The sequence below is a fragment of the Haliotis rufescens genome, unplaced genomic scaffold, assembly GCF_023055435.1.
Source record: "Haliotis rufescens isolate VD_foot unplaced genomic scaffold, xgHalRufe1.0.p SCAF_45, whole genome shotgun sequence".
Classification (NCBI taxonomy): domain Eukaryota; kingdom Metazoa; phylum Mollusca; class Gastropoda; order Lepetellida; family Haliotidae; genus Haliotis; species Haliotis rufescens.
The window spans coordinates 439,229-466,945 of NW_025964168.1; the positions used below are offsets into that span (position 1 = coordinate 439,229).

Consider the following 27,717-nt stretch of genomic DNA (forward strand, 5'->3'; position numbering starts at 1 on the left):
ACCTAGAAACATAATCGTGGCGAACCGGGATTCGAACCCACAATCATAGGTTTCTGGCGTGCCCAAGGGACGCAACTCTGCACAGCGAATTGCGGCGCCTTAGACGACTGGGCCACCCGTGCCCCCAGCAGACACAGAGTCGAGAAAGGACGCATCATGTACATGTCTGTGTGAGTCAGAAGACGTTAATGCCTTTTTAAGCAATATATCCTCAATATCACGGTTGGGGGACATGTGGCTTCAAGAACTGCACCAGATCACCCTACTCCGAGGAGGTATAAACAAGTGAGAAAACCCAAGCAGTACATAAACACACTGAACATACAATGAGTAGTTTGGGTTTACCAGCTTAAGGCGCGCAAGAGTCGAGCGAGCTGATGACCAGTTATTGCCAAAGGGATATGGAAAGTAACTGATAACGCTTATATTGCCTGTACAAGTTGACGTAGAAATTGTAGGACGATAGAAAGTTCACGTTTCCGAGGTTTCAATTGTCTAACCTCATATATCTTTTTGTGTACAGATCTACAAAACCTTAAGAGAGTCTGTCAACGTACATGTAGCCACGGACCTATATAACCAAGTCCGTGATGTAGCCTTTAAAGCAAATTCTCAAGGATAATAAACTCTTCTTTTATCTGCTTCGAGTAAATATGTCAATTAGACTGAAAAGAAAAGTTTTAAATCGGCCGAATGTCACAATTATTCACAATATATGACAGTCAAATCATAGCGTGTCAGCTTGATGTGGGAGAAAAGAGTGAGTGAGTGATGCAGGTCTGAGATATGTACCACTTTGGTGAGTGAGTGAGTGATTTGGGTTTAACTATAAGTATTCCAGTTATATCACGGCGTGTCAGCTTAATGTGGGAGGAAAGCCCCAAGTGATGCAGATCTAGGATATTACCCACTTCGGTGAAACCCACGAACACGGGTATGGTGCTGACGAACTTAGAAACATAATCGGGGCAAACCTGGTTTCGAACCCAGGATAATGTTTCTGGCGTGCCCAAGGGACGCAAGTCTGCACAGCGAACAGCGGCGCCTCAGACGACTGGGCCACCCGTGCCCCAACCGCTTTGGTGAAAGCCAAAAGCATGAGGAATTGAACTCAGTGAATTAGGGCGAATTTTGGTATATGCCATCAGTGCCTATCAATAAAGTGTCTCACACTTGTATAAATCAGCACAATTAGGAACTTTAAAGAGATGCAAGAGTAATGAATTGCACCCAAATCCAATTTACACTCTTGCTTTCAAAAAAAGAATATCCACGAAAAGATATTTTTTCTCATAGGGATGATTGTACTCAATTGTAAAAGACAATCAAACTCACCCACTCACTACAAAGACGGCCCTGAGATTGTCGTTGATCACAGGGGTATCCTAGCACCCATATATAGCATCATCATAGTACAAATGTAAAAATAGTGCGATCAGGGCTTTGCCGATTTTATGGGGACATCTCCATGGCAACGTCAGTGGTGAGTAACTCGGACAGACTTCCCTTCCGGTGTCGTCATCCAGCGTCTCTGGTTCTTCCTCGTGTCGTAGTGATATACCCGACCTGTAGCTGGAGAACAACCCATGCATGTTGTCTTTGAATGCGGATTAAATGACATTCATCTGGTATAATATGAGGGTTTGGAACGCTTCAGTATTTAAACGAGTGAATAGGTGGGTGAATGTTGTTTAACGCCACAGTCGGCTATATCCCGACTGCTTGTAACACTTCACGTTTGGACCAGACAAGCCATTTACTAAAAGCACAGGCAACAATCAACACCAGCAGGGCATGATGACACGCACGTCAGGTCAAGTACGGTCGCCTCTTACGACAAGCCTTGAGCATTGGGGACGTCTTCCTTGGATTTTACATGACTATCCGACAATAACAGTCCTATTGTCAGTCACCAGTGGAGTATTAATGTAAGATGGTTGATATGATTATGTCTGTTGCACTGAATCTTCTAGCAAAAGCTTAATGATGAAACCGCCCATTCTTGGAGACCTTGGCCCCGTTTTACAAAGCGTTCTTAACTTGGACAGATCCTAAGAGTTTACGATCAAAGTTAAGATACGTTTACCAGTATTTACGACCGAACTAGAAAACGCTCTTTATCCATTCGTACATTCAGTGTCTTCGGAACAATGTCATAAACTTGGATTGTCGCTCTGCTGCTCTTGAGGCGGAAGTACATGCGGATTGCCTAATGACGTCATTACTTCATAATCAAATCCTTTAACTTTGTTTGTTAACGACACTTATAATTAGTATTATAAAACTGATGCCCTAAAACTACATTTACGATAGAAATGCTTGATTTACAATATGTTCTGACCATTAGTAACTTTCGTTTAACTTAGTAGTAGTAGTAGTAGTAGTAGTAGTAGTAGTAGTAGTAGTAGTAGTAGTAATAGACGTAGTAGTAGACGTAGTAGTTCATGTGACAAGATTTACCTTCATCCACAGCCGAACCCTGGAAGTCCCTGTTGATGGCCCTGCCACCGTTGTTAGTGTAGTCGAGGCTGGTGATGCCGTCTTCTCCAGTCTTCATCGGCAGCGGCTTCACCGTGTAGGTCTGGTGTTACCAAGTGTAATGTAAGGTCAGGAGAAATGGGGCGTAACGTCGCGTTCAAGATTATTGCACGAACTAGATTATTGCACGTGCTTGTACTTGTCCGGCTGGTTGGTTTGTTGTTTAACGCCGCACTCAGCAATATTCCAACTTTATGACGGCGGTTTGTAAATAATCGACTCTGGACAACATGAGCATCGATCCACGCAATTGGGGTCGATGACATGCATCAACCGAGTCAACGAGCCTGACCATACGATCCCGATAGTCGCCTGTTACGACAAGCATAGTCACCTTTAACGGCAAGCATGGGTTGCTGAAGCCCTTTTCTACCCCGGATCTTCACGGGTCTGTACTAGTTAACCGGGTTTATGGATGCCATGCCGCAGTTTAACATGGATACGCCACTCAGACACAGAGTACTGACTATTAGACCTTGCTATATCGCCTTAATGCCAGGCAGGGTAACAACACCATCTTTTAACGTAATTTGGTATGATGCGGCCGGGGATCGAACCACCGACCTTCCGCCCCATTGGACCACAAATGCATTGTATAACATTGGGTTTACGAACATCAGGAAGGGATTTTGCATATTGGGGTCGAACTCGTGCAAAGGTAACCTCCACTTTTTCACGATTTTTTTATGGTACAAAATATCAGCTGATGTTTTTATTGATTTCAGACATTTAAACATTTATGTGTTGTCCATTGAACATCCCTGCTACTGATTAGTGCTTTATGTGTAAATACATGTTAGCACATTCATCAACGAAACAGTTTCCTTTATAATAATTCTAAGCATGAACGATACAATGACGTTTGTCTCTACACGTGCCATCTATTTAAAGATGGTTATGTAATGGATCGATGGTCATATGATGTATCGACAGACTTCCTGATACATGCAACCACTGCCAATCTATCATTTATACTTACAGGAAGCGGAAGTGACGTCAGAACCGGAGGGGGGTGTTTCTTCAGATAGCCGATCTCCAACCCTGCTCCTGACGTAAGTATGCAGCAATAAGTCCATACATAAAGATCTTCATATTCCACCAAAAACTTTTTAATTTTGTATACAACTGTTGACATTCCTAAACTATGACTATGTGTGTGCGTGCGTGCGTGCGTGTGATCCACACAGCCGGGGCCCTGTTACACCAAGGGAACATGTTCTATGCATGGCGACTGCCTCCCTGGTGTAGTAGAAACAGCCTCAGGGTCGCGTTATACCGAAAGGCCTCAAAAGATGGCACTTGTTGAGACCCTGCCTGACGCTCGGCATCAAGGGAAAAACAGGGACTGGTGCAATAATCTTAAATGTGACTTTAAACAAATTTTGCCGTACGTGTGTGTGTGTGTGTGTGTGTGTGTGTGTGTGTGTGTGTGTGTGTGTGTGTGTGTGTATGTATATGTGTGTGTGTTTGTGTGTGTGTGTGTAGTATGTATGTATGTATGTATGTATGTATGTATGTATGTATGTATGTATGTATGTATGTATGTATGTATGTATGTATGTATGTATGTACGTGTGTTTGTATGTATGTATGTAACACCTAAGCCAGTTCTGTCAATGACAATGTAAGCATATCAATATTACCTTTCCCGGGCTTCTGTTTCGGCCGGCCGTAAGAGTACACGTGGCTAGGACGCTGAGGCGACACAGGCCTATCAGAGATAATTTATAATGTGTGTTCACCACATTTACGACAAGATCTAGACTCATGATGCAAACATTGGCACTGCTCTCCTTAATATAGTTTTATGACAGATAAATGCTGATTCCTAATCTACATATTTGATTGGTAACATTTGAAGAACATTTTTCTTTTAAACTAGTATAAGGTACAATCCCGGAAGGTGGTAATCGGCACGATTCATGGGACGGTACAGTTCGGATTAAAACGCTTTCTCTACGCAGAAATAACTGTGTGTCTTTCAGAAAGAGACCGCCTCCGTGGTCCAGTGGTAGGGCGTCCGCCCGGAGAGCGGAAGGTCCGGGGTTCGATCCCCGGCCGCGTCATACCAAACGACGTTTAAAAGATGGTACTTGTTGTTACCCTGTCTGGCGCTCGGCATTAAAGGACTGGTCGGCTCGGAGTCAGTATACTGTGTCTGAGTGGGGTATTCATGTTAAACTGCGGCACGGTATCTCAGTGAGCTAGCACTATAAATCGGCATCAGTCCGGACTAGTACAAGCAGCCATACAAACACACACACACGTGCATGAACGCCGCTATATAAGTTCAATAATCTTGGACGCGACGTTAAACCCAATTTCACCTCACCTCACCTTTCAGAAAAAATAGAATGCACATTGCCAGGTTCAAGTGCCACTTACACCATCTCGTTACATGCATGTCGTCAACAATATTCCAGCTAGCTTTATGATTACGGCCTGTACAAAATCGAGCCTGGACCAGGCAATCCAGTGATTGATAGCATGAGCAACGATCCATGACATCGAGGTGAGACGACACGCAATCGACAATGTAACTGAGAGGGATGCATCTTTTTGTATCATACATAGAGTGAGTGAGTTAGTACTGTTAAAGCCGAATTTAGCTTATATTCCAGCAATATCATGGCGGGGGACAGCAGAAATGGGCTTCACACACCTTACCCATGTTGGGAATCGAGCCCCGACCTTCATCGTGACGAGCTAACTCTTTAACCACTAGGCTACACCAACGCCCCGTATCATACATTGTTTGTTTGTTTGTTGTTTAACGCCGCACTCAGCAATCTTCCAGCTGTATGACGGCTGTAAATAATCGAGTCTGGACCAGACAATCCAGTGATTGACATAATAAGCATCGATCCACGCAATTGGGATCGATGACGACCACCCGATCCCGTTAGTCGCCTCTTACGACAAGCATAATCGCCTTTTACGGCAAGCATGGGTTGTTGAAGACCTATTCTACCCCGGATCTTCACGGTTCGTATCATACATTGACAGACAACGTTTATTACAAAGGCTTAAAAAGACAAATCCATACTCCATAGGCAATCGTATCGTGACGTTGCTATAGCTACCTCTTTCGGCGTTTGTAGGTGTAGCAAATGACGACGACGGTTACTGTTATGAGGACGACAGCGAGGACGACACTGACGGTGATGATTGCAATACCGGCAGTTGTCTCCGCCCAAGGGGTCACAACCAGGTGGTATCCAGTGACAGCCTCGACATGGAAATATTTCATGGCACCTGCTGTAATGGAAGCACACGAATACAGTAGTTTATCAAGATCACGTGAACCAATCAGACCTCATCATTCTGACATGGATGTATTGATAAATATTGTAGAAAACGACTTTTAAGTATTGAACATCATGTTAATGTTTCTGATCTTTCTGGCATGTCCTCAAACTTCTCCTTACTCGTTTTGCCGAGTTTGTCCAAAATAATGGGGTCAGTGGTACAAATAAAACAAATTCTTCTCAAAAACATGATTGTTAAAGTGATATCTTATGGCCACACCTACTTGTCAGTTGTCCTACTGGACATAAACATCACCCAAGCCACGCCTACTTGTCAGTTGTCCTACTGGACCCAAACATCACCCAAGCCACACCTACTTGTCAGTTGTCCTACTGGACATAAACATCACCCAAGCCACACCTACTTGTCAGTTGTCCTACTGGACATAAACATCACCCAAGCCACACCTACTTGTCAGTTGTCCTACTGGACCCAAACATCACCCAAGCCACACCTACTTGTCAGTTGTCCTACTGGACCCAAACATCACCCAAGCCACACCTACTTGTCAGTTGTCCTACTGGACCCAAACATCACCCAAGCCACACCTACTTGTCAGTTGTCCTACTGGACATAAACATCACCCAAGCCACGCCTACTTGTCAGTTGTCCTACTGGACATAAACATCACCCAAGCCACGCCTACTTGTCAGTTGTCCTACTGGACCTAAACATCACCCAAGCCACGCCTACTTGTCAGTTGTCCTACTGGACATAAACATCACCCAAGCCACGCCTACTTGTCAGTTGTCCTACTGGACATAAACATCACCCAAGCCACACCTACTTGTCAGTTGTCCTACTGGACATAAACATCACCCAAGCCACGCCTACTTGTCAGTTGTCCTACTGGACCTAAACATCACCAATGCCACGCCTACTTGTCAGTTGTCCTACTGGATCTGAACATCATCCAAGCCACACCTACTTGTCAGTTGTCCTACTGGATCTGAACATCATCCAAGCCACACCTACTTGTCAGTTGTCCTACTGGACCCAAACATCACCCAAGCCACACCTACTTGTCAGTTGTCCTACTGGACTCAAAGATCATCCAAACCACACCTACTTGTCAGTTGTCCTACTGGACATTAACATCACCCAAGCCACGCCTACTTGTCAGTTGTCCTACTTGACCCAAACATCACCCAAGCCACACCTACTTGTCAGTTGTCCTACTGGACCCAAACATCACCCAAGCCACACCTACTTGTCAGTTGTCCTACTGGACCTAAACATCACCCAAGCCACGCCTACTTGTCAGTTGTCCTACTGGACATAAACATCACCCAAGCCACGCCTACTTGTCAGTTGTCCTACTGGACATAAACATCACCCAAGCCACGCCTACTTGTCAGTTGTCCTACTGGACATAAACATCATCCAAGCCACACCTACTTGTCAGTTGTCCTACTGGATCTGAACATCATCCAAGCCACACCTACTTGTCAGTTGTCCTACTGGATCTGAACATCACCCAAGCCACACCTACTTGTCAGTTGTCCTACTGGATCTGAACATCATCCAAGCCACGCCTACTTGTCAGTTGTCCTACTGGACCTAAACATCATCTCAGCCACACCTACTTGTCAGTTGTCCTACTGGATCTGAACATCATCCAAGCCACACCTACTTGTCAGTTGTCCTACTGGACCTAAACATCATCTCAGCCACACCTACTTGTCAGTTGTCCTACTGGATCTGAACATCATCCAAGCCACACCTACTTGTCAGTTGTCCTACTGGACCCAAACATCATACAAGCCACACCTACTTGTCAGTTGTCCTTCTGTACCTAAACATCACCCAAGCCACACCTACTTGTCAGTTGTCCTACTGGACCTAAACATCACCCAAGCCACGCCTACTTGTCAGTTGTCCTACTGGACTCAATCATCACCCAAGCCACACCTACTTGTCAGTTGTCCTACTGGACCCAAACATCACCCAAGCCACGCCTACTTGTCAGTTGTCCTACTGGACTCAATCATCACCCAAGCCACACCTACTTGTCAGTTGTCCTACTGGACTCAATCATCACCCAAGCCACACTTACTTGTCAGTTGTCCTACTGGACCCAAACATCTTCCAAGCCACGCCTACTTGTCAGTTGTCCTACTGGACCCAAACATCTTCCAAGCCACACCTACTTGTCAGTTGTCCTACTGGACCTAAACATCACCCAAGTCACACCTACTTGTCAGTTGTCCTACTGGACCCAAACATCATACAAGCCACACCTACTTGTCAGTTGTCCTTCTGTACCTAAACATCACCCAAGCCACGCCTACTTGTCAGTTGTCCTACTGGACTCAAAGATCATCCAAACCACACCTACTTGTCAGTTGTCCTACTGGACATTAACATCACCCAAGCCACGCCTACTTGTCAGTTGTCCTACTTGACCCAAACATCACCCAAGCCACGCCTACTTGTCAGTTGTCCTACTGGACATAAACATCACCCAAGCCACACCTACTTGTCAGTTGTCCTACTAGGTCCAAACATCACCCAAGTCACACCTACTTTTAAGTTGTCCCACTGGACATAAACATCACCCAAGCCACGCCTACTTGTCAGTTGTCCTACTGGACCTAAACACCACCCAAGCCACACCTACTTGTCAGTTGTCCTACTAGGTCCAAACATCACCCAAGTCACACCTACTTGTCAGTTGTCGTACTGGCGTCCCACTCGGATCTGAGGCAAGCGGTAGCAACAGTTGGGCCGATGTTAGAAAGGTCTTCGATTTGTTGATGTTGTCCATGTCGTCGCTGGCATTGTCAGCTACAGCGTATACGTGAACGTCAACGGGGCTGGATAGGAAGGGCCAAAGGCAAATGAAATTACGACCATTTTCGCCCAAACGATGGGCATAAAGTTAAATGTGGACGTGTTTTACAGGTGAATCATGAAAAGTCGCTATATAACAAGAGCTTTCAAGAGTGAAAGCAAACTAAGCGATTTTTAAATAAGTCACCGGGTTTGTTTGCTTCCTCAACTGACCTTCTTTGCAGTTCTTTTTCTCATCGAAATTAGACGAAAAGGAAAAATATTGTTCTCAAATTTCTCAAGTCCATTAAGGTCACAACAAATTGATTATTTGGCCTGGGGAATCACTCCCTCTTTTTCCCTATTATCAACTTATTTTGTAAGTAAAACCCACCTAGATTATGAAGATGTCCTATCATTTGATAAAATAATGACACCCACATACAAACATAAAAAAATCTTTCAACACACGTTGCCATTTAGAAAGTGGTCAAATGTAACAAATATTATATTTGGGATAACACTTTCTCAGTAAAGTACAGATTCTCGTACTTTTTTACGTCTGTTCATAGCTTTCGGCCATGGTAGCCGTGCCAATTTGCACTTGTCAGAGGGGTACACAAAGTGCGTGATCTAGACTACCACTTGTCGGACTTTCATTTTTGTGGAAGCCTCGATGGCTGAGTGGGTTAGATCGCTGACTTTGTTTGCTGGCGATAAGGTGCCAAACTCTGGCAGTGTGGGTTCGAACCCCAGACAGGACTCAACCCAAAAAAGTACGGGAATCTGTACTTTACTGAGAAAGTGTTATCTCAATTATAACATTCCTTACAAAACAAAATCTTATTAATTTGGTATATCCTTAAGATTATCCAAGTTTAATTGCGCAAATTTGTTTAATAAGCATATGAAAAACTGGGCTTGCCTGGACGACTGCAGCAGTTTTCTCCTGGAGGATGTCGGGATCACTGCCGAGCCACTCCTTGACTCCACACACCACAGTTTCAAAATGGCGGACGGGAAGCTGCTCTTGACAATGGATTCAATCGTAGGTATAAACACTGCACTGTTTGCTTCAAACGCCGCTTTGTCAACGCTAAGTCTAATAGTGACCGCTACGTCATTGAGATCTAACGTATCCACACGGACAATGGCTGGCGTTGATGCGTTGTTTGCCGGTGTGCCGCCATCTTGTGCCGAGGCCGCCAGTATATACCGAGAACTTTTCCCTGCTTGGGATTTCATGGAAAAGACTCCTACAACATGTAATCCATGCCAAGGTGAAAGTGAGGAAATGAACCAGCGTCTGGTTAAAAAAAATAATTTAAATTCTTACGTGTATGTTTATGCCACTGATGCAGTCGGTATTTCGGGTTTTTTTAATATAGGAGAAAAGTCAGAAGGTTGTATATATGAACTACATTGGCGGGACCAACGATCAGTGGTATGATGTTCAAGGGTCATTATTGGGCCAGTTCATAGATTCAACGATCAGTAGATCCTGGCACGTCTAAGGAACGCAACTCAAGACAGTTGCAACGCCTTAGACCACTGGGTTACCAATAACCACAGAGGTGACTATGCAGTAAATAAAGCTGTATTGATTAAACGTTGTGGTCAAACGACGGCTTGCGTTCTGTACTTGTTCAGGTCAGTGGCACACTGTATACATTTGGGATATTTGCAAGTTAAAAGATATGGTACGTTTCAACAAACGTGAGTGAGTGAGTATGGTTTTACGCCGCTTTTAGCAATATCCCAGCAATATCACGGCGGGGGACACCGGAAATGGGCTTCACACATTGTACCCATGTCGGAATCGAACCCGGGTCTTCGGCGTGACAAGCGAACGCTTTAACCACTAGGCTACCCGACCGCCCCTTCACCAAACGTTATTTCAACATTATATGTACTGGTGCACTTGCTGTTGATTGCATTACAAATGTCTAGTGTGGAAACTTGTATCGTCTACTTTTGGTCTACTTTTCCTTTGGGCAGAACGTGTACGTCACGCTTGTCGTCAGGGACTAAATAGAATCGGATGGGGACAATATGCAGCCTGGAGGGTGTTCATGCTGTCGACCTCAGGTTTGTCTGGTCGATGTTTATGTTATTTAAATTCCGCGATCAGATTGATGTAACATGAATGACAGCGTTGGAAACAACACCCCTCGCTCATTCATACTATATACGAGGCGGTCGGGTAGCCTAGTGGTTAAAGCGTTCGCTCGTCACGCCGAAGACCCGGATTCGATTCCCGACATGGGTACAATGTGTGAAGCCCATTTCTGGTGTCCCCCGCCGTGATATTGCTGGAATATTGCTAAAAGCGGCGTAAACCCTTACTCACTCACTCACTCACTCATACTATATACCTGAATATGGGTCAATGGTGAACAGGTAAGCAAACACGTTCCTCTCAAGGAAGTATGTAATATCCCCATTTATTCCACTGTCTGCATCTGTTGCCGTCACGGTGGTGATGGAGCTGTCACAGACACCGGTGTAAGCAACTTCAGTATTGTAGAACACCGGAGACATTACAGGGGGATTATCGTTGACGTCGAGGACGTGGACGGTGACGGTGGTTGTCGACGTGAGAGATCCACCATCATCAGCCCGGACGGTGAACGTGTACACAGAGTGATCCTCCCTGTTGACGGTCTTCCGGAGGCAAATCCGCCCTGAAACTGACTCTATGCTAAATGTATCAACAGCTAATTGCGGGGTGGTGATAGACAACGTCACGGTACCGCTGTTGCTCACGTCTCTGTCCGTTACCGTCAAAGACAGGATGCAGGTGCCGTTTGGGGCGTCTTCTACCACTTGTCCAGAATACTGAGCTGAGCTGAACTGCGGGGTGTGATCATTCACATCTGTGACTGTCACTGTGACGGTGGTGGAGCCGGTTAGCGGTGGTACTCCAGTGTCCTGGGCAACCACCACGAACACATACCTGTCATTGGTCTCTCTGTCCAGTCTACTTGCCGTGGTTATTACGCCAGTGTCAGTATCTATAGAAAAATGCGAGGATTCGCCTTCCAGGAACCGGGCTATTTTGTACTTTACAATATTGTTTTGTCCTGAATCTGCATCGGATGCAGACACCTGCGTGGTGCCATTTACCGTTATGCCGACCACCATGTTCTCTGCTATTGTAAATGAATACGCGATTCTCCCAAACACAGGGCTGTTGTCATTGACGTCTGTAAGGCTGATGTTCAAGGTAAAGTTAGGTGAAGCGGTCTGTCCCAGTCCGTCGGTGGCGGTGATGATGACGGTGTAGGAGCGGACCCCTACGTCACAATCCAAGACACGGGTGGTCCGAATATCCCCACTGATTGTATTTACGTCAAACACTCCTAGGGACGGGGTGCCATTGCCTATGAAAACAAAAAGGAAACATAGAGAAACCTCGCAAGTCTGGATGCTTCTCCTTCCAGACCATGACTGGGGACGCATACATACATAAAGAGGAAACAAATTGTTAAAATATGAAACATATTAAAACTTGTTAAAATTGTTCAAGTAAATATTTCACTCACTGAAGGAACGTAAGAAACTGCAAATTAATACAATGTAAGAGTGAACTGCCCAAATTTTCACAGTGTCAGATGCTTTGAAGTCATGTTTATATTTCCACACCACTCAAATCGCTATTATTACCCCGGATTACTGGATAAGTGTGCACTCAAGAATCATTCTCAGCTCCCTGCGGAGTATACAACCCAAGCTTCCTGTCAGGGACTAGAAGGTTAACAACCACATTGCCACCCCATTTTTACCTGACCCTTCCTGGGTACCCGCTGTTGGTATCAAGGAATAGGTACAAATGTTCGTTTGGGAATAGTTTGACCGTAGCCCTGGCAAAATGTATCTAGATACACATATAAAACGATGTGGTCATGCATACACTGAAGTTGACTGAAGTTTTATCTCTATTCAAACGTATAAAGTCAGAAGGAATGCGTGCATAGTCAGAAAGAAATGCGAACGTTAATCACTTATAGTGCAATCGTGGTTGTTCTAGATAACTTGTGCGATAAAACAATATATCACGTGACTATCCACGGGTCCGGGTAGTACTGTGAGAACCCGGGTCCTACTCAGGAACCACGCGACCCGAGTACCCGACTTACCCGTCCCAGCCCTAATAACAGGCATAACTGAGTCACACTGTAGTCATCAACAAAGCATAACACGGCGACCTGTAAACGATAGCTCCCGCAACAGGCACACTAACTTGGAACTTACTTGCTGCAATGTCCGCGATGCGATACAACACCGAGCCTCCAATCCCGGAATCCCTATCTACAGCAACGACTTTAGCGACGTGTGTCCCAACCGCTAGACCCTCCGCCATCGACACTGTAGTCGACGTTGCTACCCATTGTGGCGGTTCGTTGACGTCTTCCACGTCAATCATCACCGTCGCTGTAGCCGTGAGCGATGGAGTCCCACCATCGACAGCGAGGACGTGCAAGATGAAGGTGGGGTCGGTTTCCCGGTCTACTGGCGTTACCACCGAAAGTATACCAGAGGAGCTATTTATGCTAAAATTTGACGCTGTTGCATGTCCTGGATAAAGGGAATTAATGGAATATGTGATCATAGAATTGGTGCCTATATCCCTATCCGTTGCGGACACGGTGAGGATGCTGGAATGCACGTCCATCTCCATGACAGATCCCCGGTAGGGATTTGCACTGAACACAGGATAGTTGTCATTGATATCGGTGACATGTATAACGAGTGTGGTTGTCCCTGTTAGTCGAGGTTGACCTTTGTCTATAGCCTTGACCAAAGCTACGTAGACATCCTGACTCTCCCTGTCGAGGCCCCCTGTAGTGCTGACCACGCCAGTGGTCTGGTCAATAGTAAAATGGGACGGAGTTCCTTGGAGAAACACATCTAAGGAAAAGAAGAACATTCCATTTTGTCCTGCGTCGGAATCAGTTGCAGATACCGTTCCTACAGAGGTAGAGAGGGTGGCGTTCTCAATGATGGAATATGTGTAGGGCGTCTCTTTGAACTCGGGGGTATTATCGTTGACGTCCAGGACGGTGATGGTCAGACTGAGACTTGGTGTGTTATGCTGACCATCGCTTGCATTCAACACGAGGTCATAGGATTTGGTGATATTGTCACAATCCAAGGTCACAAGGGTGGACAACTCTCCAGTTAAAGAATTGATTTTGAAACTGTGCTTGCCTGTGCCTGCGGGGAAAAACAGTATGTCACCACTAGGACATCAAGGTAGCTTGGGCAACAACGTAATGTAATTGTGCATTCGGATATGAGGCCGAATAGTTGGAGTAACTGCTTTTTACTGCAGATTGGCAGACGATAGAGAGCGGGGGTGGAGGGTGAAGGTGAGAGTGGTGAGTGTGAGAGAGAGGGAGACGAAGGGGGGGGGGGGGGGCGGGGGGGGTGAGACAGACAGCTAGGCAGAGACACACGCACAGAAAAAAACCAGACAGAGATGGAGGAGGCAGAGGTTGGGAGAGACAGACGGATTCACAGAGACAGACGGACACGGAGAGAGATAGACGGACACAGAGACAGACAGACACACACAGAGAGAGAGAGAGAGAGAGAGACGGACACACACAGACACACGGACACACAGAGAGAGAGAGAGACGGACACACACAGAGAGACAGACACAGAGAGAGAGAGAGACCGACACACGCAGAGACAGACGGACACAGAGTGAGACAGACAGACAGGCAGGCAGTGACACGCACAGAAAAACACAGACTGGGATTGAGGAGGCAGAGGTTGGGAGAGACAGACGGACAGACACAGAGACAGACGGACACACAGCGATACAGACGGACACAGAGAGAGACAGACGGACACACAGAGAGACAGACGGACACACAGAGGACAGACGGACAGACACAGAGAGACAGACGGACACACACAGAGACAGACGGACACACAGAGGGACAGACGGACACACAGAGAGACAGACGGACACACACAGAGACAGACGGACACACACAGAGACAGACGGACACAGAGACAGACGGACACACAGGGGGACAGACGGACACACACAGAGAGACAGACGGACACACAGAGGGACAGACGGACACACACAGAGAGACAGACAGACACACACAGAGACAGACGACACAGAGACAGACGGACACAGAGACAGACAGACGGATACAGAGACAGACAGACGGACAAAGTGAGAGACAGACAGAGAGTGGGAGGGAGACAAACATGCAAACAGACGGTGAGGGGGGAGATGGAGACATTTTACCTCCTGTGACGACGTAGGTGACGGTACTTCCAGGAGTTGTGTCCGGGTCAATAGCTAGTACAGTGAAGAAGGTGGAGCCAGGAACGACGTCCTCCGACACGGGAATGGTCTGCGCCATGGTCACCCACACAGGAGCATTGTCGTCGACGTCCTCAACCTTAGTGAAACATTAATACGAGATGCGGGAAAATTACTGTGATTATACAATGATGCATGGAAACCTACCAAGTATTTACACACCTTTGAACATATAACGCGCTGAAGTCTCCACTGATATCTGTACTGGTCAATAGGAAGTTGTGTATTGTCGGGGCGCATGCTCAAATACTTTGATTGACACTTCGCCGGTAAACACACACAGCCAGGACGATGATGCTATGACTCTACGGCGACCGTAGCCTCGTGAAGGTATATAAAGTATTGTCATACCTCCATGTCAGAATGATGAGATCTGATTGGTCCATGTAAATTTCTCAGCGGGAGAATAAATCTCATATACCCCGCCACGAGCACTACAGGCTGCACGTGCATTTCTGACAGAATATTTCCTTTAAATCCCGCTTCAAGCAAAAAGCCGTACGCTTTTTCCGAGCCAATGGATGTCATGTGACATAGCGCAAGCTAACCTCAGCTTAATCGAGCAGCTGTTTTCGATCAATTTGGCATTTCTTGAATTATTTTACAATGGCTTATTACAACATGTCGGTAAGATAAAGTCGTTGTAGGAGGATCACTCAGGGAACTCGTGATCCTGCTGAAACTTATGATTATTTCACTTGAAATGCAGACATGGCCGTCTTCACAGCGATCGTGTTTAGCCATACACGGTGAGACAGACCCGTGAAGATCCGGGGTAGAATAGGTCTTCAGCAACCCATGCCTGCCGTAAAAGGCGACTGTGCTTGTCTTAAGAGGCGACTAACGGGTGGTCAGGCTCGCTGACTTGGTTGGTGCATGTCATTGATTCCAATTGTGTGGATCGATGTTCATGATGTCAGTCACTGGATTGTCTGGTCCAGACTCGATTATTTACAGACCGCCGTCATTCAGCTGGAATATTGCTGAGGGCGGCTTTCAACAAGAAACAAACAAACATGATGAGAAATGCGGTACGGTCCTTCTGGAATGCTTATGTTAGATAACAGAATGTCTCTATAATCAACAGAATGCGTAACAGGGTGCTAATACATGTTCCTACATTAAATATCTCTAAATAAATAAAGTACATGTCATTGTCAACCTGCACGACGACGGTGACGACAGCGGTGTGACGTGACGCTTCGGTGTCGTTGTCATAGACGTGGACGATCAGGGTGTACGAAGTCGTCGTCTCGTGATCAAGGGGACCTGCTGTCTTCACTGACAATGACGTCCCGGGCGTATCTGTTGTGAAATTTGAACTGGGGTCTCCGGAAACAATCATACAGGACAGTGTGGTCGTGGTCACGGAGTCGACATCGGTGCAGAAGAGGGACGCAACAACAGTGTCTGAAATCAGTAACATACGTTTATAACGAACACGCTTAAGACGAACTGACCGATAAAACGAACTTATTGTTTAAATCTGGACATTTCTTGCATATATGCGATATATATGCTTATAACGCACTACATGTATGGTAATTACGAACTAAAATTAGTGGTCCCTTTGAGTTCGTTATAACAAATGCAAATTAATACTAGCGCGTTATAAACATTTGAAACGGTCGTAAATGAATATACTAGCATGCCATACAGATGTCAGGAATGAGTGTATGAGTGAGTGAGTGAGTGAGTTGGGTTTAACGCCAATTTTAACAGTATTCCAGTTATATCGCGGCGTGTCAGCTTAATGTGGGAGGAAAGCCCGAAGTGATGCAGGTCTCAGACGTTTACCACTTCGGTGAAACCCACGAGCACGGGTATGGTGCTGACAAACCTAGAAACATAATTGGGGCGAACCGGGATTCGAACCCAGCATCATAGGTTTCTGGCATGCCCCCAATGGGTGTACGAGATTACACCAACAGTGAATCAATTAGCACCATATTGTAAATGGCGCGGTTTTTAAGCTACTGCATTGAGTGACGTCTCAAAAATCGATTATGTCAAGAATGACATGTGATAAAGAGATTATTGGCCTATATGTACTTCAAATATACAATAGGGGTGGTCGGGTAGCCTAGTGGTTAAAGCGTTCGATCTTCACACCGAAGACCCGGGTTCGATTCCCGACATGGGTACAAAGCGTGAAGCCCATTTCTGGTGTCGTGATATTGCTGGAATATTGCTAAAAGCGGCGTAAAACCATACTCACTCACTCACTCACTCACTCACTCACTCACTCTAATATACAATATGTACAAAACGGATAATTATCTCTATATCTGACATCTCAGGTACAGGAGCGGTCGGGTAGCCTAGCGGTTAAAGCGTTCGATCGTCCCGACGAAGACCCGGGTTCGATTCCCGACATGGGTACAATGTGTGAAGCCCATTTCTGGTGTCCCCCGCCGTGATATTGACTGAATATTGCTAAAAGCGGCGTAAAACTATACTCACTCACTCAACCACTGTAAGGTACAAGAGGTGAGGTGAGGTGAAATTGGGTTTAACGTCGCGTCCAAGATTATTGCACTTATATAGCGACGTGCATGTACGTGTGGTTAGGTACAAGAATGTCACCCTGAACACATTGCGAGCGAAAGAAGGTTTTATGGGTGGTGAGCAATACGATGTCATCAATAAAGGTTTTCATCACGGGTGCTTCCAGCTCAGCAGGTCATGCTTACCCTTTTCGCGAACGCCTGATGTCATCACTGATTTTTTGTCATATATTTTTTACCACTTTTTTGCCTTTCGCGCCCGTTGTTTGGGCTGATGCTGATGTTTATATTTTACGTGGACGTTCTGTTCTCTTTGACGGATAAGTGTGTGTGTGGCTGCATGTACTGGTTCGGAATAATGCCGATTTTATAGAGCTAGCCGACTGAGATACCATGGCGCAGTTTAACATGAATACCCCACTCAGACACAGTATACTGACTCCGAGCCGACAAGTCCTTGTTTTAGCCCCTTAATGCCGAGCGCCAGACAGGGTAACAACAAGTACCATCTATTAACGTCTTTTTGTAGGACGCGGCCGGAGATCGGGTGGATCCGCTCTCCGGGTGGACGCTCTACAACCAGACCACGAAGGCGGACCCGTGTGCAAGGAGCAGGGAGATGAAGCCAGTACGATGGGGAAGAGGAGGGAAACGTAGACTGGCCCTTACTATAGTCTATACCTGGAATATTGAGTTCGTCTTAAGTAGGACGTTATCAACTCAATAGAGTTATCTAAATATGGACGTTTTCATACAACGAAATGCAGCTGAGAAAGTATTACTGTCTGCGGCATCTTCTGGGACTGCGACATGAAAGGTGTTGGGTGTACACGTCGGTGCGTTGTCGTTGACGTCTTCTATGTTGACGGTTATGTCTAGGCGGTCTTTGTTGCCCCCCAGGTCCTCTACCAACACTACCAGTGATAAGGTGTGGTACCCCGCATCGTAGTCAATGGGATTCTGTACCGTTATAGCCCCCGTAGTCCAATCAATAGCGAAGAACATACTGTTCGGACCTACAATGGAAAGTAACAAATGTAATTTATCAAAGCTGTACAGTTGGTAGATTTAATTGTTGAATTTCATTTCTGTGCGATATTTCTCTTGCAATGCGTATTGAAGTATTCAGCAGTATGCAAGGGCGAGTTATTTAGCGGTTTGAGAGGACGAGTTATGTCCCTTTAACGGAAGTGGTAAAGGCACATGTCATGAAAAATGGATGATGAAATGCGATGTGATGCTATGCGTTGCCATGTGTTTTAGAACTTGGAGTGAATGAGTGAGTGAGTTGGGTTCAACGTCGCTTTGAACAGAATTACAGTCATATCACGGTGTGCCAGCTTAATGTGGAAGGAAAGCCTGAAGTGGTGCAGGTTTTAAACGGGTGCGATAATAGAACCTGTATCACTGTTCGCCACTTGATAGTATCAAAACATAGAACAGTCACAAGAAAAGTATTGAGTGTCAGAGAATACATATTTACGCGTGTCTTTTCGATCCTTAGGGTTAGTTGTGTAGGGTAGGCTACCCCCAACTCTATCCATAACCCTTGGATCATTGAATAAAAGTAGTGTTAAACATATTCTATATCCGCTTCCTTAAACGTTTACCCTTTACGAGCTGACAAACCCTGAAACATAATCGGGGCGAACCCACGAGTATAGGTTTCTGGCGTTCCCAAGGGACGCAACTCTGCACAGCTAATTGTTTAAAAGTCTGTGCAGAGTTGCGTCCCTTGTACACCTATGATCGTGGGTTCGAATCCCGGTTCACCCCGATTATGTTTCAAGGTTTGTCACCACCATACCCGTGGTCGTGGGTTTCACCGAAGTGGTAAACGTCTGATACCTGCGTCACTTCGGGCTTTCCTCCCACATTAAGCTGACACGCCGTGATATGACTGGAATACTGTAAAAAGCGGCGTTAAACCCAACTCACTCACTCACTAAAGCCATACGAAGTGTATTTAATCAATGCAGCGTGCAGGACATCATGTCGACGAGTGAATAACCCGACCCGTAATCATGCGAATCAAAATGCGCCAGAAAAACAATAACAATTTGTGGGCAGTATTCTATGAAGAAGTCTACTGGCCGAACAACCTGGATCACTCTGGCTTCCTTCCGCACCAGGTCGTGTATCATTACTAGCTCAGTGTGTGACTTGACTCGAGTACAAATCTGATCTTAACTCTAAAATTCTATGCATTTTTAATGTGTAATTTAGAAAATAATTCTTGCGATTACGTGCAATAGAGTTGCTATCAATTGTGTTTAATCCTTCTCTTTGAATCCTCATTCCGTTACAATAGCAAATACCCGAGAATGAAACAGTTTTAAGGAATGTTCACTTTCCGAACATAAGCGTGTCAATCAAATTGAATGGACTTTCTCGTTACAATTTGAGGTGGGGAGTACAGTTTGGGCCACACGTAATGTAATTAATTCATCATACGTGCTATGTAACGAAAGTGGTATTAGATTTAAAAATATTTAATTTAATATTATAGATAAAAATATGAAATTTTGGAGCTCGAAAGTCACATGTTGTCGTTGTACAATGTCATTGAAAACTGTTCATTGTCATGTCACATAAGGCAACAAGGTTGCGCTGAACTCAGTATCTCGTGTGACCGCCCCGGGTAGCAATCACGGCTCTGCATCTCCTCGGCACTGACTGGATAAGTGTACTAATTCTGTCGTGCGGAATTCTGCGTCATTCTGTTTGTAACGCGTTGGCCAGTTGTGGTGGTGTCTGCGGCGTGTTCAGACGTTGACGTACACGTCGATCGAGTTCATCCAAGAGGTGTTCGATTGGGTTGAGATCTGGAGATCTCAACGGCCAAGGCAAGGCGTTGATGTTGGCATTATGAAGGTAGTCTACCGTGAAACGGGCTGTGTGCGGTGGAGCGTTGTCCAGCTCCCTCTTGCGGTCATTTATTGAAGAAGGTGAGGTTGAAGAATTTGATTCATGTAGCGATTTGCTGTCAAAGTTCCCTGAACCACAACCAAGTCAGATCTCGTGGTGTAGGATATGGCCGTTCACACCATGACACTACCGCCACCGAAATTGTCGAATTCGCGTACACAATGTGGGGCAAAACGCTCATTTCGACGACGATTAACACGTTATCTTCCATCTCGCCGGTGAAGAAGAAATCGTGATTCATCGCTAAACCACACTCGTCTCCAGTTTCTCAAGTTCCAAGGCTGTATGGTATGGCACCAACGCAAGCGTCGCTGTCGATTGATCTGTTGCAAAACAGGGACGATAACTGGTCTTCTTGGTCGGATTCCAGCCTCGCGAAGATGGTTCCTGACAGTCTGGTCCAATATCCACCTCAAACCAGGGATGCGTCCAGCAGTCTCCGTAGCTGTGGCATTGCGATGCCGTAGGTGGAACAGTCGAAAGTAGCGATCCTGTGCAAGGCAGGTAACTCTTGGCCGAACGTTTCTCGGACGGTCTGCAATGGAATTGAACTGTGTGTATCGGTCACAAAGGCGGCAAATGGTGCTGTAGTGGACGTAGACGTGGCGTGCAACAGAAGACTGCATTCCCCTCTTTGGATAGTCCTATGGCGATGTTCCCATCGGCAGCGCTGAGTCTCGGCATTTTTGAACTTGAAACATGTTGACAATTGAATGAAAAATTATTGGCTAATGCTTGCCTTATTATAGCCTCTACCACGAGTTACGAATGCCATAACTTGAACGTCATTTTGCTTTACTGTTTTCCTCCATGACATATTTTAACAAGTGTGAAAACAATGCCGTTTAAGACATTGTAAATCTACAATGGCTGCGTTTTGACGCGACGTTTGTCGAATATCAGGCCACCAACATTTTCCAATAACATATTTCCAATTTATATACCGGATATTTTGTGTAGTCAGGTTCAATGAATTACATACTTCCTGTGCGTTTCTGTGCGAGTGTAGATAGTGTACATTGAAAGACAGCTTGTGCTAAATGTAATATTTTCTTTTCATTTTAAAGGCTCAACAACCGTTACAGCCAAGTTGTGAATTCGTGTATTTATTTTCTCCATGCAGTCATAAGACAAACATGTTTGTTTGTTTGTTATTTAACGCCACACTCAGCAATATTCCGGCGGTATGTAAATTATACAGTCTGGACCAGACAATCCAGTGATTGCCATCATAAGCAACGATCTACGCAATTAGGATACGATGACATGCATCTACCAGGCCCGGAGCCTGACCACCCGATCCCGTTAGTCTTTCGACAAGCATAGTCGGCTTTTACGGCAAGCATGGGTTCCTGAACATCTATTCTACCCTCGATGTTCACGGGTAGTCAAAACATGTGACAATAATACCAGGGGAGGTGTTTTGAATATATGTGCTCAGAGGTGAGGTGAAATGGGGTTTAACGTCGCGTCCAAGATTATTGCACTTATATAGCGACGTGCAAGCACGTGTATGTGTGTGTGTGGCTGCTTGTACTAGTTCGGACTGATGCCGATTTATAGTGCTAGCTCACTGCGATACCATACCGCAGTTTAACATGAATACCCTACTCAGACACAGTATACTGACTCCGAGCCAAACAGTCCTTGTTTTAGCCCCATAATGCCGAGCGCCAGGCAAGTACCATCTTTTAACGTCTTTTGGTATGACGCGGTCGGGGATCGAATCCTGGACCTTCCGCTCTCCGGGCGGACGCTGTACCATTAGACCACGGAGGCGGTCTATATGTGGTCAAAACAGTGGAAACATAGACATAGAACCCAACCGAGAATTACACTTTGCGAACTAACACGTCGCCAATGTACACTGGATTGTCTGGTCCAGACACGATTATTTACAGAACCGCCGTCATATAACTGGAATATCGCTGAGTGCGGCGTTAAACAACAAACCAAACCAAAACGTATTTATACTTGTGGAAGATGGTTCTTCCGTTTTGTCTTTGGATACTAAATCCTTACCTGATAATGAGAAGGTCAGTTTGTCTCCATCTTCAGTCTCAGCATCTACAGCAGTAACGTTACACGACAGCGTCTGCTGCAGCAGCTCTTCCTTCACCGTCACAACACTAGTGTTTGACGTCAGATTTGGAGGAACATCAAACACGTTGGTCACAACCACCGTTAGGTTCCCCGTGAAGGTTTTTGTTTTTTTGGTTGTGCTGGTGACGCTACAGAATATGAAAGTGTATTATCAGCGGACATGCTTCATCATGCTTCGTATATTTCAGTGATAGACCCCACAGCCAAGGTGAGTCATCAACATGCTTTGTTTGTTTGTTTGTTTGTTTGTTTGTTTCTTGTTATACACCGCACTCAGCAATATTACAGCTATATGACGGCGGTCTGTAAACAATCGAGTCTGGACCAGACAATCCAGTGATTGACACCATGAGCATCGGTCTACGCATCTGGGATACGATGACATCCATCAACCAAGTCAGCGAGTCTGACCACCCGATCCCGTTAGTCGCCTACAAGCAAAGGGTTGACGAGGAGACGAATTCTAATCTGGATCTTCACGAGGGCCATTACCATGACATGTAGGTATTTTATATATTTGTGATATCATACACTTCTAGTAGGAAGCTGGTATATTTCTCTTGTTCAGTGGCGCAGCAAGAGACGCCCTGGGATGTTAGAACCATACCCGTGCTCGTGGGTTTTCACCTCAAAACTAAGACCAGTATCAATCTGGCTTTGAATTACACAACGTGATTAAACCCAACTAAATTCGTCTGTGAACAATACTTAATTTATAGTACACATAACTGTCGCATTTCTAAGTCATTATAGCATGAAATTTAATTATTTTTTATATATTGGTTGTTGTTTAACGCCGCAATCACGAAATATTCCAGTTATAACTGGTTCTGTAAATATTCACCACCTCTAAGACAGAAAATGAAGAACGATACCAATAGCATTTGTCGTATAAATCAGTTGAATACTTTCCCCTTTTAAATGACGATCTCACCTTATTTCCAACATGAGTGTGTTGTCTTTAGGAAGCAAATCGTAGTCCAGGGGAGCGCTGACCTGCACCTGACCCAGGGCGTTGATGGAGAAGTTGGTGTCCGGCGTCATGTTGTACGCCATCCCCGGCGTCATCCCCGGCGTCATCCCCGGCGTCTTCACAGTAAAGATACGCGCCCACGGCTGGGTGTCTTCAGGTACAGATATCGTCTGCGGGAGGTTAGTAATGGCGAGCAATCCTGAAGGGACAAATAGTCAAATAAGGAGTAAGTTGGTTTTTACACCCCTTTCAGCAATAGTTCAACCATATCGGGGGGACACCATGAACGGAGCTTCACACATTGTGCCCATGTTGGGAATAGAACCCGGGAAGTCGGCACAATAAGCTTTAACCACTAGGCTTCACCTCCTCACCACCTCCCAAGACCCCACCACCCAACAACCCCACCACCCCACCGCCCCACCACTCCACCACCTCCCACCGCTTCACCACCCCACCACCCCACCGCTTCACCACCCCACCACCCCACCGCCCCACCACCCCACCACCCCACCGCCCCACCACTCCACCACCTCCCACCGCCTCACCACCCCACCACCCCACCACTCCACCACCTCCCACCGCTTCACCACCCCACCACCCCACCACCCCACCGCCCCACCACTCCACCACCTCACCACCCCACCACCCCACCACTCCACCACCTACCACCGCCTCACCACCCCACCACCCCACCGCCCCACCACTCCACCACCTCCCACCGCCTCACCACCCCACCACCCCACCACTCCACCACCTCCCACCGCCTCAACACCCCACCACTCCACCACCTCCCACCACCCCACCACCCCACCACTCAACCACCTCCCACCGCCTCACCACCCCGTCAACCCCACCACCGCCTCAACACCCCACCACCTCCCACCGCCTCACCACCCCACCACCCCACCACCGCCTCAACACCCCACCAACCCACCACCTCCCACCGCCTCACCACTCCACCACCTCCCACCGCCTCACCACCCCACCACTCCACCACTCCACCACCTCCCACCGCCCCACCACTCCACCACCTCCCACCGCCTCACCACCCCACCACCCCACCGCCTCACCACTCCACCACCTCCAGGTCCGGATTCAACATGGATAGGTATCATGTGAGTAGCTGAAACCTACCCATCACCATGGTATGCCGCAACGATGTTAAATCTATGACCTCCCCGATCACTCGAACATACATCATCCCCAACACACACTCACTCTTTCGTACATACAGTACTAGAATGAAAGTTGTTGTTGGTTTGTTGTTTAACGCCGCACTCAGTAATATTCCAGCTATATGACGGCGGTCTGGAAATAATCGAGTCTGGACCAGACAATCCAGTGATTGATATCATGGGCATCAATCAAGGCAATTGGGATACGATGACATGCATCAAACAAATCAGCGAGCCTGACCACCCGATCCCGTTAGTCGCTTTTTACGACAAGCATAGTCACCTTTTACGGCAAGCATGGGTTTCTGAAGACCTATTCTACCCCGGAATAGAATGAAAGTAATAACAGATTTATATTTAAAATTCACATTTGACGAAGAATCAAATGTCATGCCTGATGCCGTATAACTGTGTGCCTATGTTAGTTATACGTTCATAAAGGGTTCATCAAGTATATTATCCTTGCATTTGTAATGACATTTTCTCATCATTTCACACAAAAACGTTAAAATAATTTCGGTTGTGAAATTTGGAAGAAAACGTCTTCATCGGATTCGATCTCAGGCGACCTGTGTTTCATTCTATGATTTTGTTAGTTTGTCAGCGACATTTACGCTATGTGACGTCTGTAAGTAAATATAGAGTCTTGGTCAGATAATCCAGTGATTAACATCATGAGCATCGATCCACGCCATTGGGATACGATGACATGCATCAACCAAGTTGGTTTCATCATGTTGGTTAATATGGGAAGAATTACTCATATTCAAGAGATATTAGATTGGTTCGATGCACAAACATATATACTGTTATGTAGTGTGAACCGACGCTGATCAACGCATCACATGTGACGTCATACATCCATGACTCGAGATGCACCATTTGCCTCGTGCAGGATTAGCGTGCTAAGTTGGTAATCACGTGCAGCAGATCTCGATAATAATAAAGACAGTGCAGTAACATGTGACCGATTGTTAGTTTTGTCATTAAGCGGAACACATTTCAAATATCTCTTCTTAACTTACATACTTCTCCATATGTTTCTAAGGTTCGGGGGGCACGGGTGGCCCAGTCGTCTAAGCCGCGATTCGCTGTGCAGAGTTGCGTCCCTTGGGCACGCCAGAAATCTATGATTGAGGGTTCGAATCCCAGTTCGCTCCGATTATGTTTCTAGGTTTGTCAGCACCATACCCGTGCCCGTGGGTTTCACCGAAGTGGTAAACGTCTGTGACCTGCATCACTTCGGGCTTTCCTCCCACATTAAGCTGACACGCCGCGATATAACTGGAATACTGTTAAAATTGGCGTTAAACCCAACACACTCACACTCATTCTAAGGTTCGCGTTTCTTTTGGTGGTGAGTATACACTGAAAATATTGTTGAAAGCTGCGTTACTCGCTCACGCAACTCAAACAGTTTCGAATATACAGCTAAGAATGTGGTGTGGAACGAGTCATGTTTGACGGATATTTACGATGTTTACATATCTATAGATGTCATATTTTTATCAAAGTACATGTACTGGAAACGAAAGTTGTAACGATCCTCTTCTTTTTTCATCACAAACATGTCCCCATATACCTTTCGGAATTGTTGGATTATATTTTATAACATATGTTGTTACGTGACGATATTCTCGCAGATTTACACGGATCACTAACCACCTCACATCCACTGCTTAACCGCCTCACGTCACTTTTATCCTACAATATTACAACACCTTTCGTCCAATTCCATATCAATTCTATGTATGACATATTTGCTCTGTATTTACCAAAGATCCTACGAGGTACCAGAACCAGGGTAGAATAGGTCTTCAGCAATCATGCTCGCCGTAAAAGGCATAAACATCTGTGAAGATCCGGGTTAGAATACATGCTCAGTAAGCCATGCTTGTCGTAAGAGGCGACTATGCTTGTCGTAAGAGGCGACTAACGGGATCGGGTGGTCAGGCTCGCTGACTTGGTTGATGCATGTGATCGTATTCCAATTGCGTGGATCGATGTTCATGATGACAATCACTGGATTGTCTGAACCAGATTCGATTATTTACAGACCGCCGTCATATAGCTGGAATGTTGCTGAGTGCGGCGTTAAACAACAAACAAACAAACAAATTTCTACCATATTCGGTGGGATCAAACCTAAGCTTTCGGTCGTACAAGTCAACCCTCCAACCACAAGGCTACCCCGCTGCCCAACGGTCTTGAAATGAACCCCCCACCCCCCACCCACTCCACCCCCTTACCTGAGCCACCCGTGACAGGAACCACCAGGACCAAGAACGGCGACAGGAACCATGCCAACACCATTGTAGCGGTCGTGCGTCGTGTACCTCAACTTAATGCATCACATCAAAGCAGATATGGTGTCTGATCAAAGCAAGCCAAAAAAAGATGATTGTTGTAATAACAGCTTTTCATCCATCCAGTGATCACTTCGCGTGTGTGTATTGTCTTTGTGGCATGGTTAACGGGTATAGTTGCACGGTAAGGCAGAATAGCATATCAGCCGTCGGGATCATCACCGCGTGATCGTGAACCCTGGATACGTCTGTGCCTGGTTATAAATATACAGTCCGGTTGTGTGGTAGGCAAGTACCGGATGTGCGTGGATAGGGGTGGGAATTAAAGTAGCCTCCCCCTGAATCAGGCCTACGGTGAAGTAGGCAGTCACAGTAACGTGGTCTTACATCTATCGATCAGTTTGGCTTTTACAGATCTTCCAACGTACCCTATTGTCTCAACGGTGATTTGTCACTCGAGTTTATCGTCTTATCGTTTGAAAATACCTGAGCGTTACAAGGGTTGGCGAGAGAAAAGGCTCCAGTTTACCCGCGATCTGACTCACATATTGATCAACCTTCAGTCAAGTATTTCACACTTAGTTTCCATGCTTTGGAAACTATGGAATGTGTTTATTAAACTTTACAAATATTATTATCTATGAATAATACGATGCACCTGAAATCCCCCAATTGGGAATTAACTCGGATTTATCACTGTCAGGCCACCCACCTTTCTGCATAGTATGTTGCATTTGTGATATGATTAAGT

General features: G+C 45.9%; 1 protein-coding gene across 3 annotated transcripts; it reads right to left on the reverse strand.

Annotated features, from left to right (window-relative positions):
- Window positions 1-921: 921 nt before the first annotated feature.
- LOC124117039 (protocadherin Fat 4-like) lies at window positions 922-27,300 on the reverse strand. 3 transcript variants are annotated; one of them, XM_048383144.1, is made up of 16 exons: window positions 26,910-27,299; window positions 23,444-23,681; window positions 22,429-22,637; window positions 18,261-18,494; window positions 16,134-16,381; window positions 14,894-15,050; window positions 12,874-13,836; window positions 10,995-12,002; window positions 9,545-9,875; window positions 8,534-8,663; window positions 6,118-6,136; window positions 5,622-5,796; window positions 4,182-4,249; window positions 3,518-3,585; window positions 2,461-2,581; window positions 922-1,572 (listed from the first exon to the last, which is right to left on the reverse strand). In XM_048383144.1, exons 1-16 carry the CDS (start codon window positions 26,971-26,973, stop codon window positions 1,478-1,480), a joined length of 4,128 nt encoding a protein of 1,375 aa, XP_048239101.1. In that variant the 5' UTR covers window positions 26,974-27,299; the 3' UTR covers window positions 922-1,477. The 3 variants fall into 3 exon arrangements, with proteins under 3 accessions (XP_048239101.1, XP_046334680.2, XP_046334679.2); XM_046478723.2 differs by lacking the exon at window positions 6,118-6,136 and having other exon boundaries at window positions 923-1,572; window positions 8,515-8,663; XM_046478724.2 differs by lacking the exons at window positions 6,118-6,136; window positions 18,261-18,494 and having other exon boundaries at window positions 8,515-8,663; window positions 26,910-27,300.
- Between the last annotated feature and the right edge of the window lie 417 nt (window positions 27,301-27,717).

Bases quoted from the DNA above. Each gene is read 5' to 3' on its own strand.
- LOC124117039 (XM_048383144.1), bottom strand. From the start codon at position 26,973: ATGGTGTTGGCATGGTTCCTGTCGCCGTTCTTGGTCCTGGTGGTTCCT. The intron at 15,051-16,133 runs GTTGACAATGAC...TGTTTCACTAAG, and splicing joins TCGTCACCGTCGTCGTGCAG to GTTGAGGACGTCGACGACAA. The intron at 4,250-5,621 runs GTAGCTATAGCA...TATCTCTGATAG, and splicing joins ACCTACAAACGCCGAAAGAG to GCCTGTGTCGCCTCAGCGTC.